This window comes from Ovis canadensis, chromosome 3 (genome assembly GCF_042477335.2).
Source record: "Ovis canadensis isolate MfBH-ARS-UI-01 breed Bighorn chromosome 3, ARS-UI_OviCan_v2, whole genome shotgun sequence".
Classification (NCBI taxonomy): domain Eukaryota; kingdom Metazoa; phylum Chordata; class Mammalia; order Artiodactyla; family Bovidae; genus Ovis; species Ovis canadensis.
The window spans coordinates 139,669,951-139,682,923 of record NC_091247.1 but is presented as its reverse complement, the minus strand read 5'-3'; the positions used below and the strand labels follow the sequence as shown (position 1 = coordinate 139,682,923).

The following is a 12,973-nucleotide window of genomic DNA, read 5'->3' as shown; positions in this document are numbered from 1 at the left end:
CCTGATTCTGTGTGCCGAGAACAGCGTTGGCAGATTCCGCGTGATCCTGAAATCCTGGCATTTGGCTTGGGAATTTGGGATGGGATTTTGGGGTGTCTCCTTTTGATAGTTGCAACAGTGCATGTATTAGGTGGCAGCTAGAAGGAGTTGACTTTTCTCAGGTTCATGAGAGTCCAAGGTAAGAGAGGAGGAACACGTCTGGGGGTGAGGGGAGGCAGAATTTGTGTGGCAAGTTCCATGGGATGACCCACAAAGCAGAACTGTGATGTGCCCCTTTGACCTCCTGGGGAAGAGAAGCGTTAGGGGGCCATTGCCATTTTCTTGGTCACACTACAGCCTGACTGTCAGCAGTCCAGGGAGACGGGAGATGTGTTTTCTTCCTTTGTACCCTACCCTCACCCGAGGGCCTCGCTCAGGGTCTGCACACAGCTAAGTGAAAAGAGACTCTCGAAGATACCTGAGGGGCAGCTCCCAGTGAAAACCCAAGGGGAATCTTTGATCAGTAGAGAAAGGTGGGATCTTGGAACAGCCTTGTCTTGAGCCCTGGTTGTGGGGGACAACATCCCAGCCTGGAGCTTGGGCCCTGTCCCCTGGGCCACTAGCCTCGGGGGCTGTACTAACACTTGTGGCAGGAGGCGCTGCCCCCAGCCCCTAGCTTCACAGCGGAGCTCCGCCTGCTCCCACAGACGAGGAGCCCCTGGGGCTCACAGGGGATGTAGATTTCACCAGTGCCCCCGATGCCGCAGCCCCCACCACTCTTGAGGACAGTGGTGCTCCCTGGACAGTACACAGGTGTGCTGACCACACATGGCTCGTACAGGATGGCACCTTTGGAGCTGCTCACAGCTGTGGGAACAGGAAGGGGTATTCAGGGCCCTGCCAGGCCAAGCCCCGTGCCCCCGCTGGCCCCGCACCTGCTGTCGTCGTGTCTAAGGACACCCCCATCCCAGTTACCAACTTCCAAGTCTCCTATTGTTCTTTAGTTGCTCAGTCGTGTCCAACTCTTCTGTGACCCCATGACTATAGCCTGCTAGGCTCCTCTGTCCGTGGGGTTTTCCAGGCAAGAGTACTGGAGTGGGTTGCCATTTCCTCCTCCAGGGGATCTTCCTGACCCAGCGATCAAGCCTTGTGTGAGGAGTCACTTGTGTCTCCTGCATTGGCAGGCAGATACTTTAGCACTGAGCCACCGGGGAAGCCCAAGTCTCCCATTCCAGTCTCATAAAATGCTTAGCAGTTCCCCGCGTGTCCTTCTCTTGCCCCAGAGCCCTGTCTTCTGCTTTCCCCTCTCTTTCTATTTGTCTGCACGCGTGCATGCATGCTAAGTTGCTTCAGTCGTGTCTGACTCTTTGTGCCTCTGTGGACTGTAGTCCATCAGGCTCCTCTGCTCATGGAATTCTCCAGGCAAGAATACTAGAGTAGGTTGCCATGCCCTCCCCCAGGGGATCTTCCTGACCCAGGGATCGAAACTTTGTCTCAGGTGTTTCCTGCCCTGGCAGGGAGGTTCTTTATCCCCATCACCACCTGGGAAGCTCCCTATTTGTCTGCTTCAAGTCTCGTTTCTCCAGGAAAGCATCCTCTTGTCTAGATGGTGCCTGGCAGACCACGCTGGGTGTCTGCTTCTGCTTCTGACTCCCGTAGACCTGGGCAGCCCTGAGGGAGAAACTCTCCATACACCAGGAGCTCTTTCCTTTAGGGCGAGGGAGGCAGGCTAAGGTTTGGGCAGGGGCAGTGTGGTCTATGTTTGGGTGGATCAGTTCCCAAGATCCCAGAGCCGCTGCAGAGTCCTCAGTACTCACAGATATTCACGGGTCCAACACCTTCACATAGCCTGGAGGTGAGAGGGAAAGGACACGCAAGAGAGCTGCATCAGAGAATGAGAAGAACACAGCACCCCCTGCCCCTGCCCACACCGTGGACCTGCCAGTGAGGAGGGGATGCAGACTGCATGCTGTCCCAGATTTCCTGTGGATGGGCTGAGAGGCGGGCAGCGGCTGTAGCAGCAAGCAGAGGGCAGGAGAACAGACATCCCTGACCCACCTCTGCTCCTCGCCCTCCAGCAGGCGCCGGTAGGTGGCGATCTCGATGTCCAGGCCCAGCTTGGAGTTCATCACCTCCTGGTACTCCTTGAGCAGGCAGGCCATGTCCTGCTTGGTCTTCTGCAGGGCCTCTTCCAGCCCTGCCAGCTTGCACTTGGCATCATTGAGGGCTGCCTCGCCCTGCTGCTCTGCCTGGGTCACTGCAGCCTCCAGCTTGCAGCGCTGGGGGAGAGGGCACAGAAAAGTATTACAGGGGCCCTGGGACCCTGGGCTGACTCTCAGAAGAACAGAGAGCATGGTCATTGTGAGATCACTGAAAATAGCATATATTGGTCTCTTCCCCCAGTTCCTGGCACAGAACTCCTCCAAACCTTGTAGTTTCTTAAGTGATGAGCACACCAGAGCATCCTTTGTCCTAACCTTTGGTCTTTGACCCTGTGTCTGACACAGAGTCCCAAAACCCCTTAGAATTTCCTGAGTATTGACAGTGTCTTTTGTTTAAATAAGGTGACTCTAGGTGGGCTCCTGGGTGGGGGCTGGTCACCAGAAAAACCAAGCCTTGATTAGAAGCTGGGAATTTTCAGCCCACCCCACCATTCTCCTAAGAGGGGAGAGCAGCTGGGAATGGAGGTGGTAAATGATGATGCCGATGTGAGGAAGCCTCCATAAAATTTCAATAGTAGAGGCTTCAGAGAGCCTTCAGGTTGTTGACCAGGTGGAGGTATGGGGAGAATGGCGTACCTGGAGTGGGCATGAGAGTCTTGTGCCCCTCCCACACACTTTACTTTATGCATCCTTCCCAGCTGGGTATTCATTTGTATTCCTTATCATATCCTTTTATAATAAACCAGTGCATGCATCGGTGCTCAGGCATATCTGACTCTTTGTGACCCCATGGACTGTACCCTGCCAGGCTCCTCTATCCATGGGGATTTTCTAGGCAAGAATACTGGAGTGGGTTGCCGTTTCCTCCTCCAAGGGATCTTCAAGACTCAGGGACTGAACCCACATCTCCTGCATCTCCTGCCTTGGCAGATGGATTCTTTACTACTGTGCCAGCTGGGAAGCCCATAATAAACCAAAAAAGTAAACTATTTTCCTGAGTTTTGTGAGCCACTCCAGCAAATTAATTGAATCCAAGGAGGATGGTCATGGGACCCTCCAATGTACAGCCAGCTGGTCAGGAGCACAGCCTAGATGTGTGATTGGCATCTGAACTGTCTTGTGGGACTTGAGGGGGCAGCCCCTAACCTATGGGATCTGATGCTATCTCCAGGTAGGTAGTGTCAGAAGTGAGATCAACTGTGGAACACCCAGCTGGTGTTGCAGAGCTGGTTGGTGTGGAAACACTCTTCCCCACTATCTGGTGTCAGAAGTGTTGTGAGTGTGACTGTGTGAGAGTGAAGGAGGGACACAGAAGGAAGAGTGAGTTCTTCCTACGGTCATGGATATGTGCCAGGTTCACATCTGCTGTGGGTTTCAGCCTAGAATTGTGACGTCTGGTTCCCCCAGGGGATGGAGGCCAGTTCTCCTGTCTATGACATTTCAGGGAGATCTGAGAGTTTCCTCTTATGCCAAGCAATTACTTTGTGGTTAATACATTTTAAGCATCTGCCTGGTCTTCACTAGCCTAGGAGGAGAGGGTGGGTCTGATTTTATGGACTCTACAGCATCACCTTGAATTTGAGGATCATGGAATTACAGTCTTTGGTTGGAAGGGGGTGTGGAGGACATCTTTTCTATACTCCCGCCTCATGAAGTGTTCTTGCTATTTCATCTTGATGAATGTAGGCTGCCTAGTCTCTGTTGGGGACCTCACTATTGCCCGACCCTGCTTACCCAGCTGTGGATCAGCTCTTCTGAAGAAAGGGCTCACTCCCTCTCGTGGGAAACAGTGCAAGTTTATTCCCTCCTCCTCAGGTCCCCCAGGGAGGATGAACCTGCCCTGTACAACCAGGACCAGGTGGCGGGTCAGCCTGTGATGGGCTCACCTGGGCTTTGACATTCTCAATGTCTTGCTGCAGCCGCTGGATCAACTTGTTTATTTCCAGGATCTCGTTCTTGCGGTCGCGGAGGTTGTCGCAGTGATTCCCAGCCGTCAGCTGAAGCTCCTCATACTGCCGGACAGGGAGGTCAGAACCTGGGCACCCACACTGTGGTCCCTCTCAGCCCTCATTCCCACTGTCCCCAGGCTCTGCTCTCCTGACTTCCTGCACTGGGTACTCTGGATTCTTATACTTGTTATGTTTCTCCAGCCCTTTCCCAATTCTGGTCCTTTTCTGGACTGCTTCCCATTCCCTTCTCACCTCCCAGCCCTGAACCTTCAAGCTTATTAAATTCTCCCCTAAGCTCCAAGCACCCTTCCTCTCTGTTTCATGGGTTCTGTGTCTCATCCTTTTCTCTCTGCCCTGGAATATCCCTCCCTTTTGCTCCATCTGTGCTCTGGACCTTGGAGGGGATTTCTGCCCTCACCCTAGGGTACCTAACAGACCAACAACAGAGAACGCAGAACATCTGCCCCCTCATGATAGATATATTTGTATGTTTTCCCTCAAAACAATTGAAAACAAAATTCAATGTTACTTCCTATCTTGGCTTAGCACTTTTTTTTAAACCTCTGCACATAAAAGCTAATTTCTTAATAGTGAATTATAGATTACATCAATAGATTTTTAAAAATTAGCCAACTATATTTTCTGCATATAATGCATTTTCTATGCAAAACAAGATAAGCATAAGTCACTCTCTTTGGTTATCGTGAAAAAACCGGTAGTTGCCTAATCACTATCCACACTTCTTTTCCTCAGAACCCCAGACAAAAGAATATTTCTGAGCTCTCTCTTCAATGAAGTGTAGACTGTTGCAGGGTGGGGCTTCTAGGAAAGCTGTATAAAGTCAGCGATGATTCACCTGCCATGTTCCTTTAGCCCCTCTTCTTCCTTCTGCTTGGAGTGGACATGTGAGACTGGTGGTATTGGAGCCATCTTAGGGCATGAGGGGACCATGAGGATTAATGTTCTTAACAGAATGGCGGAACAGCAAGCTCGAAGGAGCCTGTGTTTCTGAGGGTAACTTGGGGTCATCTATGGCAGTCTATTTTTGTACTTCAAGTTATTTGAGAAAAAAATAAAAAATCATATTTGTTTTAACCATTATTATTTAAAATTTTTGATCTTCACAGCCAAGTGCAATTGATAAATAATAGAGTTATCATTCTGATTCTAACTTAGAAGGATGGGTAATTAAGATTTCTTTCCTTAAGGCCTGATGGGTGGCCCAGGAGAGCAATCAGAGGAGGGGCCCGCCGGAGCGAACCCTGGCTGTGGATGAGCCACAGACTGACTTACGGGGAGCTGACCCCAGGCTGGGGTTTGATACCTTGATCACCATGGATCTGCAGAAAAAGGACAGAGCACTTCTTGGGACATTTCCTGAAAATTGGTATCCACGGCCTTCAGAAAAATGTGTAAAGCCTTCAGGGCAGCTCTGCCGATTGCTGTGATCTAGCTGTGTCTCCAGCCCCATATCCATCCTGTGCTTCCCGCTGGGGACACCTCCCCTTCATGCTTCTTGGCCTGCTCCTGCTGGCCCTCAGCCAGACACCCTTACCCCATGCTCTGCTTATGGAAATCATACTTGGCTTCCAAGACCCAGATCAAAGGCCAGTGCTCCTGTCTTTCCATACACAGTTTGTCACTTCCGGCGTCATCATGCTGCGCCCTGGGCCTATGGCTCGACCTTGGTGGCCGCGTCATGCTACCTCGTATGCTTCTGGCTGTTTACACCTCTCTCTCCCATGGACTGTGACTTCCTCGAGGATGGGAATGGTCTGACTCTTAGTATCCTCGTGGTTCCACACACCTCAGTAAGGCCCTCCTTCCCTGGCCACCCATTTAGAAACCGAATTCCCCCACACTCCCTGTGCTTCACCCTGATTTAATTTTTTCCATAGCACATGTCCATCTAACATACATCCGCTGTGTTTATATGTCCTGTTTGCCTGTCCTGCCCCTGCCTCTGGAAAATGAAAGTGACACAGAGGCAGCGATTATTGTTTGTTCTGCTTCCTGTTGGATCTCCAGCATCTGGAATGCTGCTTGGCACATGATGAAGGTGCAAGAAACGAATGAATAAATGAGTGAGTGAACGAATGAATGAATGGTACCTTTCATAGATGGGGTAGGTGAGACTGAGATGATAGTATCTGTTAGGTCAGATTGCCCTTGGGGGCACAGCTGCCCTCCCAGCAAGCCCCTAATTACCCAAGTCTGGGGCCACCTTAATCACAGTTTCTGCTCCACCATTAGTAACCATTCCATGCCATTAGCCTCCTCCCACACCTGGAAACTCTGAGACCTCTTGGCCATCACTGCCAATTAGTATTCCTTGAATGCTACTTAGGGAAGCCCTTCCTGTGAGTCTACAAGTGTGTAAAGCTGGGGAGCTCTGATGAACAGGTCTGGGCTGTCTGTGGGTCTCTCTCACACTCATGGGGACCTGGCCTGAGGCTTGGTGGAAACAACAGAGGCTGGTGTGGCATGGCTCACATTTTCTCTCCTGATTCCTGGAGGAAAGTGGTTCTGGGTCTCCCAGGCCCTGCCCAAGACTCACCCGGCTCTGGTACCAGGCCTCTGCTTCGGCTTTGCTGCGGTTGGCAATTTCGTCATACTGGGCCTTGATCTGGGCAATGATGCCATCCGTGTCCAGCTCCCGGCTATTGTCCATCTTCACAGTGACTGAGGTCTCTGAGATCTGAGACTGGAGAAGGTTTGTCTCCTGGCAGGGGAGTGGGGAGCCCAGGTGAGAATGGGTGAGCTCTTTGAGGATAAAGTTGGCGAGGGAGATGGGGAGAAAAGAGGAGACCCAGCCCTGACATTCCCATGGCAGATTTGCCTGGCCGTCCCAGCCTTCAATCACAGATCTGCTCCAGTCCCCACCCTCCAGGTGCGCCAAGACCTAAGAGCCAAGGTGTGGGCCCTGTGACTTCTGGGAGTCTCTCTGCCTGAGACCCAGTTCCACAATGCCTTCTTCACTTGCCCACTTTTAAGCCACAAATGGACCCACAGGGCAGGAGCTTTCCCCGCCCATCATCCCTCCAGAACTGTCCCCCGGCCGACCGCCCGTTGGCAGCATGGCTGCAGGTACCTCGGTATACAGGGTTTTCAGGAAGTCAAGCTCGTGGATCAGAGCTTCCACATTGATCTCCAGGTCAGAATTTATCAGGAAGGCCGTGTCCACATCCTGCAGCCAAGAAAGTGACAGTCATAACCTGGGGCCACCCCTCTGCCAGCTGCGCCACCTCCCAGGCAAGCTGGTAGCAGGTGACAGGTGTGGGACCCAGTTTCCTTACTTAGGCCCACATGGAAGTGAAGAGGGTGACAAAACCAAGGAACTCATGCCTGGGCCTGGCGTCCCAGTGGGGAAGGATCTGAAGGGAATGGGATTAAAGGAGATGGGAGTCCATTCCTCAGAGCTCCTATGGACCGTGGGCAACAAAACACATAGCTGTCCATGTGAGGGGTCGGCAGGACGGTTTTCATCTCTGGGGATTCATTTGCCACATCTCCACCTTGTTGGACAGATGCAAATACAACACTTAGCACGGGAGGCGCCAGTCACTGCCCTTCTGGGGCTGGAGGCTGGCCTTTCTCTCCCTGGGGGTCAGTGGGGCTGGTACCAGGGTCAGCAAGGTGGGCTGGCTGCAGGCCCGGTCCAGGGGTTGAGTGTCCCCAGGCCTGCTAGGCCAGCTCAGAGCGCCTTCTCCCTCCATGGGCCACCATTCCTCACCTTCTTCAAGGCAACAAACTCGTTCTCAGCACTGGGCCGCAGGGAGAGCTCCTCCTCATATCTGGTGGAAGGGGCAGGGGGAAAGTGTTTTAGTCACGCTGGTGGGATTTGGAAGGATGTGGGCGTGGGGCCTGAGAGTAGGAGCCTCTGGGGACAAGTCACAGATTCAGTGCCCTATGGAGGCACCAGGTCTGGCCCTGTCTCTGCTCACCTCTGGCCCCTTCAGCCATTCAACACAGATTTTTTTTAATCATAGCCTCTTATTTGCCACTCTGTAAGTTTATGTTCCACCCCAATGCCTGGTAGCCTTTTCCTGTAATGAATCATTCTCTGGGAAGTCCTTCTTTATTTTAATTAAAAAAAAATTGTTTACTGGCTGTGCTGGATGTTAATTGCAATATGTGGGTCCTTAGTTACATCATATGGGGTTTTTCCCTGACCAGGGGTCGAACCCAAGTCCCCTGCATTGGAATATGGAGTCTTAGCCACTGGATAGCCAGGAAAGTCCCTGGGAAGTCCTTCTTAAAGCTACCGTTATTCTATCTTGCTGCTGAGGAAGCTTATTTCAGCTGGCTGCCTGTTGCTGGCACACCTGTCTTTTCTTTTTGAAAAAATATTCATTTATTTATTTGGCTGCGCCAGGTCATAGTGGCAGCGTGCGGTATCTTTTGGTCGCAGCATGTGGAATCTAGTTTCCCGACCAGGGATTGAACCTAGGTCCCCTGCACTGGGAGCATGGAGTCCTAGCCACTGGGCCACCAGGGAAGTCCCACAGCTGTCTTTTCTGAGTTGTTCTGAGAGTTGGCTGAGGCCACTGCAAGCCCAGCTGACCCCGTGCTCCTCCTCACCAGGAGAGCGCTGAGCCTGGCCTCTACCTGCAGCTCACTTGCAGAGGTAGCAATTACCCATTTTACCAGATCCTCAGAGAGAGCCGGCTTATTTCCTCTAGGCTCCAGGGAGCTCTTCGCCCACTCACTATACCCCAAGGCAACAGAATCAGGGTCAAGGGTTTAGTCTGGTTGGAATGACTCAGTTTGATGAGCGACATCAATCCATTAAAAGCTTCTCTGTGCTTCCTGACGCCTGAGCTTCCGTTTTCCTGCAGAACTCAGCCGCTGCACAGGCGCTGGATGCTGAGCCTGCTGCCTAGGTTTCAATCCCACTCTGTCCTGCACTTGTCATATGACTTTGGGTAAGTGGCTTGGCCTTTCTTGGCCTCAGTTTCATCACCTGTACAATGAGAATATCACTGGTCCTGTCTCACAATTACAAACACCACACAAGTTAATGTCTGCTGAATACCAGGTCAGTACCTGGAACAGGGTACTGTGTGTTTGCTATTGGTGTTAAAATACCACTTGGCCTCATCCTTCTCCAACAGCCCCACTTTTACAATTCAAAGTCCTAATCTTGAGCTGCGAAATATGTCTCCTGATCACCTTGTATCCATGAAGAAAGGCATCGCTCCTGCCGAGAGGGCTGATCCCGCCACACCCTCAGCCTTGCCACATCTTGCCTACAGTCTGCTTGAGTCGTCCCCTCTCACTTGCACACTCTGGTCCTTCCTTGTCACCTGCTTCTGTCTCATCTCCTTTTCTGTGGTCTACTCTGAACTTCTCTTTTAGAAGAAGCAACTGGAATGAAACATATCCTTCAAGGCCTTGAGCAAACTGACACCTCCCCTGGGAAGCCTTCCTGGGCTGCTTCTGCTCTCTCACTCTCTTGGGCTTCCTCTTCCCTCCTGCCTTGTACCATGCTGTAGCTGTTGGTGTGCATACTGGGGTATCTTGCTGACTCTACCAGGCCATCTAGAGGGAAAGAGCCAGATTTTCCCAACTTTATCAAACCCAAACTGCCCAGCACAGCATCTGACTTGGACTAGACATGTGGGTATGTGTGTGTCCCCAGCATGGCTCCACTCTACTGAACCCTCGTTCCTAGTGTATTCACACTGTCTTTGGAGACGTGTTTCTCTCAACCCTCTCCCACCAACACGAGAGGCTCATCCAGGACCACGAGGCAATTTATCTGGGCCTCAGCTTCTTGAAAGAATCACTGAATCTGTGAATTCTTGCAGGTGATGATTTCAAGTTGGACCAGGAAGATGCGAGGTAGAATATACTAGCCCAGATGTTACAAAGAAATGCTGAGGTGGGACTTATCAGGAAGAAGGAACTGCAGGAGTCCAAGCTGGCAGGAAGGAGGGCTTGGGAATCTGTTTGGAGGCTACGAAGTGTTCAAAATCTGTCAAGGGATTGATGGAAGATGAGGCACAACAGGTATGAGGCAGAGCCCTGGAGCCCTGGGAACAGCAGGAGAAAACTTGTTTTACATGAAGAGAGGTCGAGTGTGGTGGGAAGGGGGATGGATACACACCTAAAATCTCAGAGCTTGTACGATGTGCCTAATGTGTAGTAAGGATGCTCTGCCTACGCTATCCCACCTGACTGTGGAACCCCCTAAAGGTCTACATTTCAACTTCCCATTTTATAGATGGGGAAACCCAGTGCCCAGCTTGTTTATGTCACTTGCCCTAGGTGCCCGGCTGGGTAGCAGTGGGGCAGACTCACTTTTTCTTGTAGCCCTCCAGCGTGTCTTGGAGGCAGCGGAACTCTGACTCCAGCTGGTCTCGGTCCCCAGTCAACAAGTCCAGCTGCCTCCGAAGGGTGGAGATGTAGCCCTCGAAAAGGGGCTCGATGTTGCTCGAGCAGCACCTCTGCTGCTGCATGAAGTTCCACTTGGTCTCCAGCAGCTTGTTTTTCTGTTCCAGGAACCGGACCTGCAGCCAAGAATAGGATGTCACGGGGCGGCAGGGACCCTGGGGACCACAGCTGGCGAGAGCAAGTGCTGCTGCAGGCAGTGGAATCCGTCTTTGCTCCGACCTCCATCGCATCGCTGCTGTGTCTCTGTCTCTCCTGCCTGGGGTGGCTTAGGGGACCCCCAGCTTCCACCAGGGGTTGTGTTGCAGTGGAAACAGGGCTGCCTCAAGAGGCCTGGGGTGGTTTCTCCTTCCAGCCCTGCCTGCCTGCCACCAGCCTTGTAACCTGGGCAGAGCCACCCAGCCCCTCAAGCTTGTTTTGCTGCCTCAAACTCATACTTAGGATTGCATGGGGAGAGCTTTGTACATCTTCATGCTAATGGAAGCTGGCGAAGCTACTGGAAATTGGGGTTTCTTTAATTACAGCCCAGGGGTGCTCAGGGAATAAAGCTCAAAGTTCGGTCCTAGCACTCACTGCTACTCTGGCCCATCCCCATCCTACATGGCCAAGTGCAAACCATGTCCCTGCCACAGTAACGCGGAGAGCTGCTGGCCTCCCCTTCATTTCCGTGGCTTGGAGATTGAGGTTAAGAGACGCTGAGTGAGCTGGCCCTGGTCACCCAGCTAAGCTAGTTGCTGGCTGGGCACACACTGTCTCCAGTCCTCACCTTGGGATTTTGCACCTTGTGCACTGTCTCTCAAGAAAATGATAGAGGAAGTCACATCATCTTCCTTCTGGCCAAAGGCTTGGTCAGCAGAAGGCCCCCAGCCTCCCAGACGGAGATGTGATGCAGCTGATGATCAGGGCTCACAGTGTTGGAATGAGTTTACAAGCAGAGCTTAATGAGCTTTCAAAATAAAACTGCAAGTTTAACATTTTCCATTTACTAAAACAAGTTCCTTTTGGGAACACTTTTGTGAATATTACCTCCTTTAATTCTCCTTCCATCTCTGCCCGCTTTCCTGGGGCTGGGAGTCAGGGTCCAGGTCTCCTGACTGCCAGCGCAGGACTCTGACCTAAACTTGGGATCACCAAGAACACCAGCTTAGCCCTCGGTGTGTATCCTGATCCCAAGCGCTTCCCTGGGATATAGGGGCAGGCCCAGAAGCAGCCGAGGTGACCGGCCAGTTCAGCGTCTTCCAAAGGCAGCGCATCACCCTTCTCTCAAGGCTTTCAGAGCCGTGACTTGGGGACTGAAGATGCTTCTCTCAAGGCTTTCAGAGCCATGACTTGGGGGCTGAAAGATATGATGCTTGCTCATGGCCACTTTGGGTCCCGAGCTCTGACTGCCCCACCTTCTCTTCATCACAGACCTAAGCTGATGGCAAATTCCAGGGTCACAGTGCCAAGGGTCTCACCCCAGTTCATGTCATCGGAAGGAAGCTCTTTCATTAAAGCCTCATCAGAAAGGGCAGGTCTCTGCCTCTGATTGCCCCATTCAGTATCTTATAGTTAAGATACTAAGGAGTTCCTCTTATAGTCTGACCTCAGGCCCTCTTGGTGAGTTTATCAGATAATACCCAGAGAGAAAGATAACATATTATAAAAAAAGACAGACAAGCAGAAATGTCCACTGCTGAGCCTGATCTAACCAGCTCTCAGCGACTAGGGGTCATGGAGCAGCCACCCAGCAGCCCCACGTTGTGGCTCCTGCGACAGCCTCAAGGTGCTGTCTGTCTCCCATGGCCTTGCACCTCGGCACCCACCTCCTACCTTGTTGATGAAGGATGCAAAGCGGTTATTGAGGCACTTGATCTGCTCCTTCTCATCCCTCTTCACCCTCTGGACAGTTGGATCGACCTCCAGCTCGAGTGGGACCAGCAGGCTCTCATTGATGGTTACAGGGGCGATGCAGGCAGAAGACCCACAAGTGGTGCCTGCTCGATACCCAAAGCCAGGCAGGCCACACCTGGAGGCCACCCGGGGCCGCCCGAAACCCACGTTGCACAGGCTCCGGGAGCCGAGACAGCCCAGGGCACGGAAGCTCCCACTGCCCCCAGTCCGGCATGGCCCCTGGCTCACTGCATAGTGAGTGACCACCCGGGGGAGGACAGCTGAGCAGGAGCTGAAGCTCCGGCCGCCACATCTGAAGCCCTGCTGGAAGGAGCGGCACGACATGGTGGGTGTGAGAGGCGGAGAGACGGCGCCCTGGCGGGAGGACAGAGGCGGGAGTTATCAGGTGAGCTCAGCCTCCACCTTTTTATCTGGTCAAGGATGGAGGGCCGAGCTGGGCCGAACCCCAAATCACCATGAAATCAGGTTTATGAGCTTGGCATATTGGCAGCTGCTAAGTACCGAGGTGGATAATTAGGGTAGCAGAGAGCAAAGGGTAGGAGCCAATTGTCCGTGCAGGTTGGACCCATAAAAATCCTATTTGTCCTCTTCCTTGCT

The 12,973-nt window shown here is 52.4% G+C and overlaps 1 protein-coding gene across 1 annotated transcript; it reads right to left on the bottom strand.

Annotated features, from left to right (window-relative positions):
- Positions 1 to 616: 616 nt before the first annotated feature.
- On the bottom strand, positions 617 to 12,700 carry KRT82 (keratin 82). The gene is made up of 9 exons (XM_069586386.1): positions 12,296 to 12,700; positions 10,394 to 10,602; positions 7,824 to 7,884; positions 7,182 to 7,277; positions 6,648 to 6,812; positions 4,028 to 4,153; positions 2,038 to 2,258; positions 1,797 to 1,828; positions 617 to 846 (listed from the first exon to the last, which is right to left on the bottom strand). Exons 1-9 carry the CDS (start codon positions 12,698 to 12,700, stop codon positions 617 to 619), a joined length of 1,545 nt encoding a protein of 514 aa, XP_069442487.1.
- Positions 12,701 to 12,973: the final 273 nt, after the last annotated feature.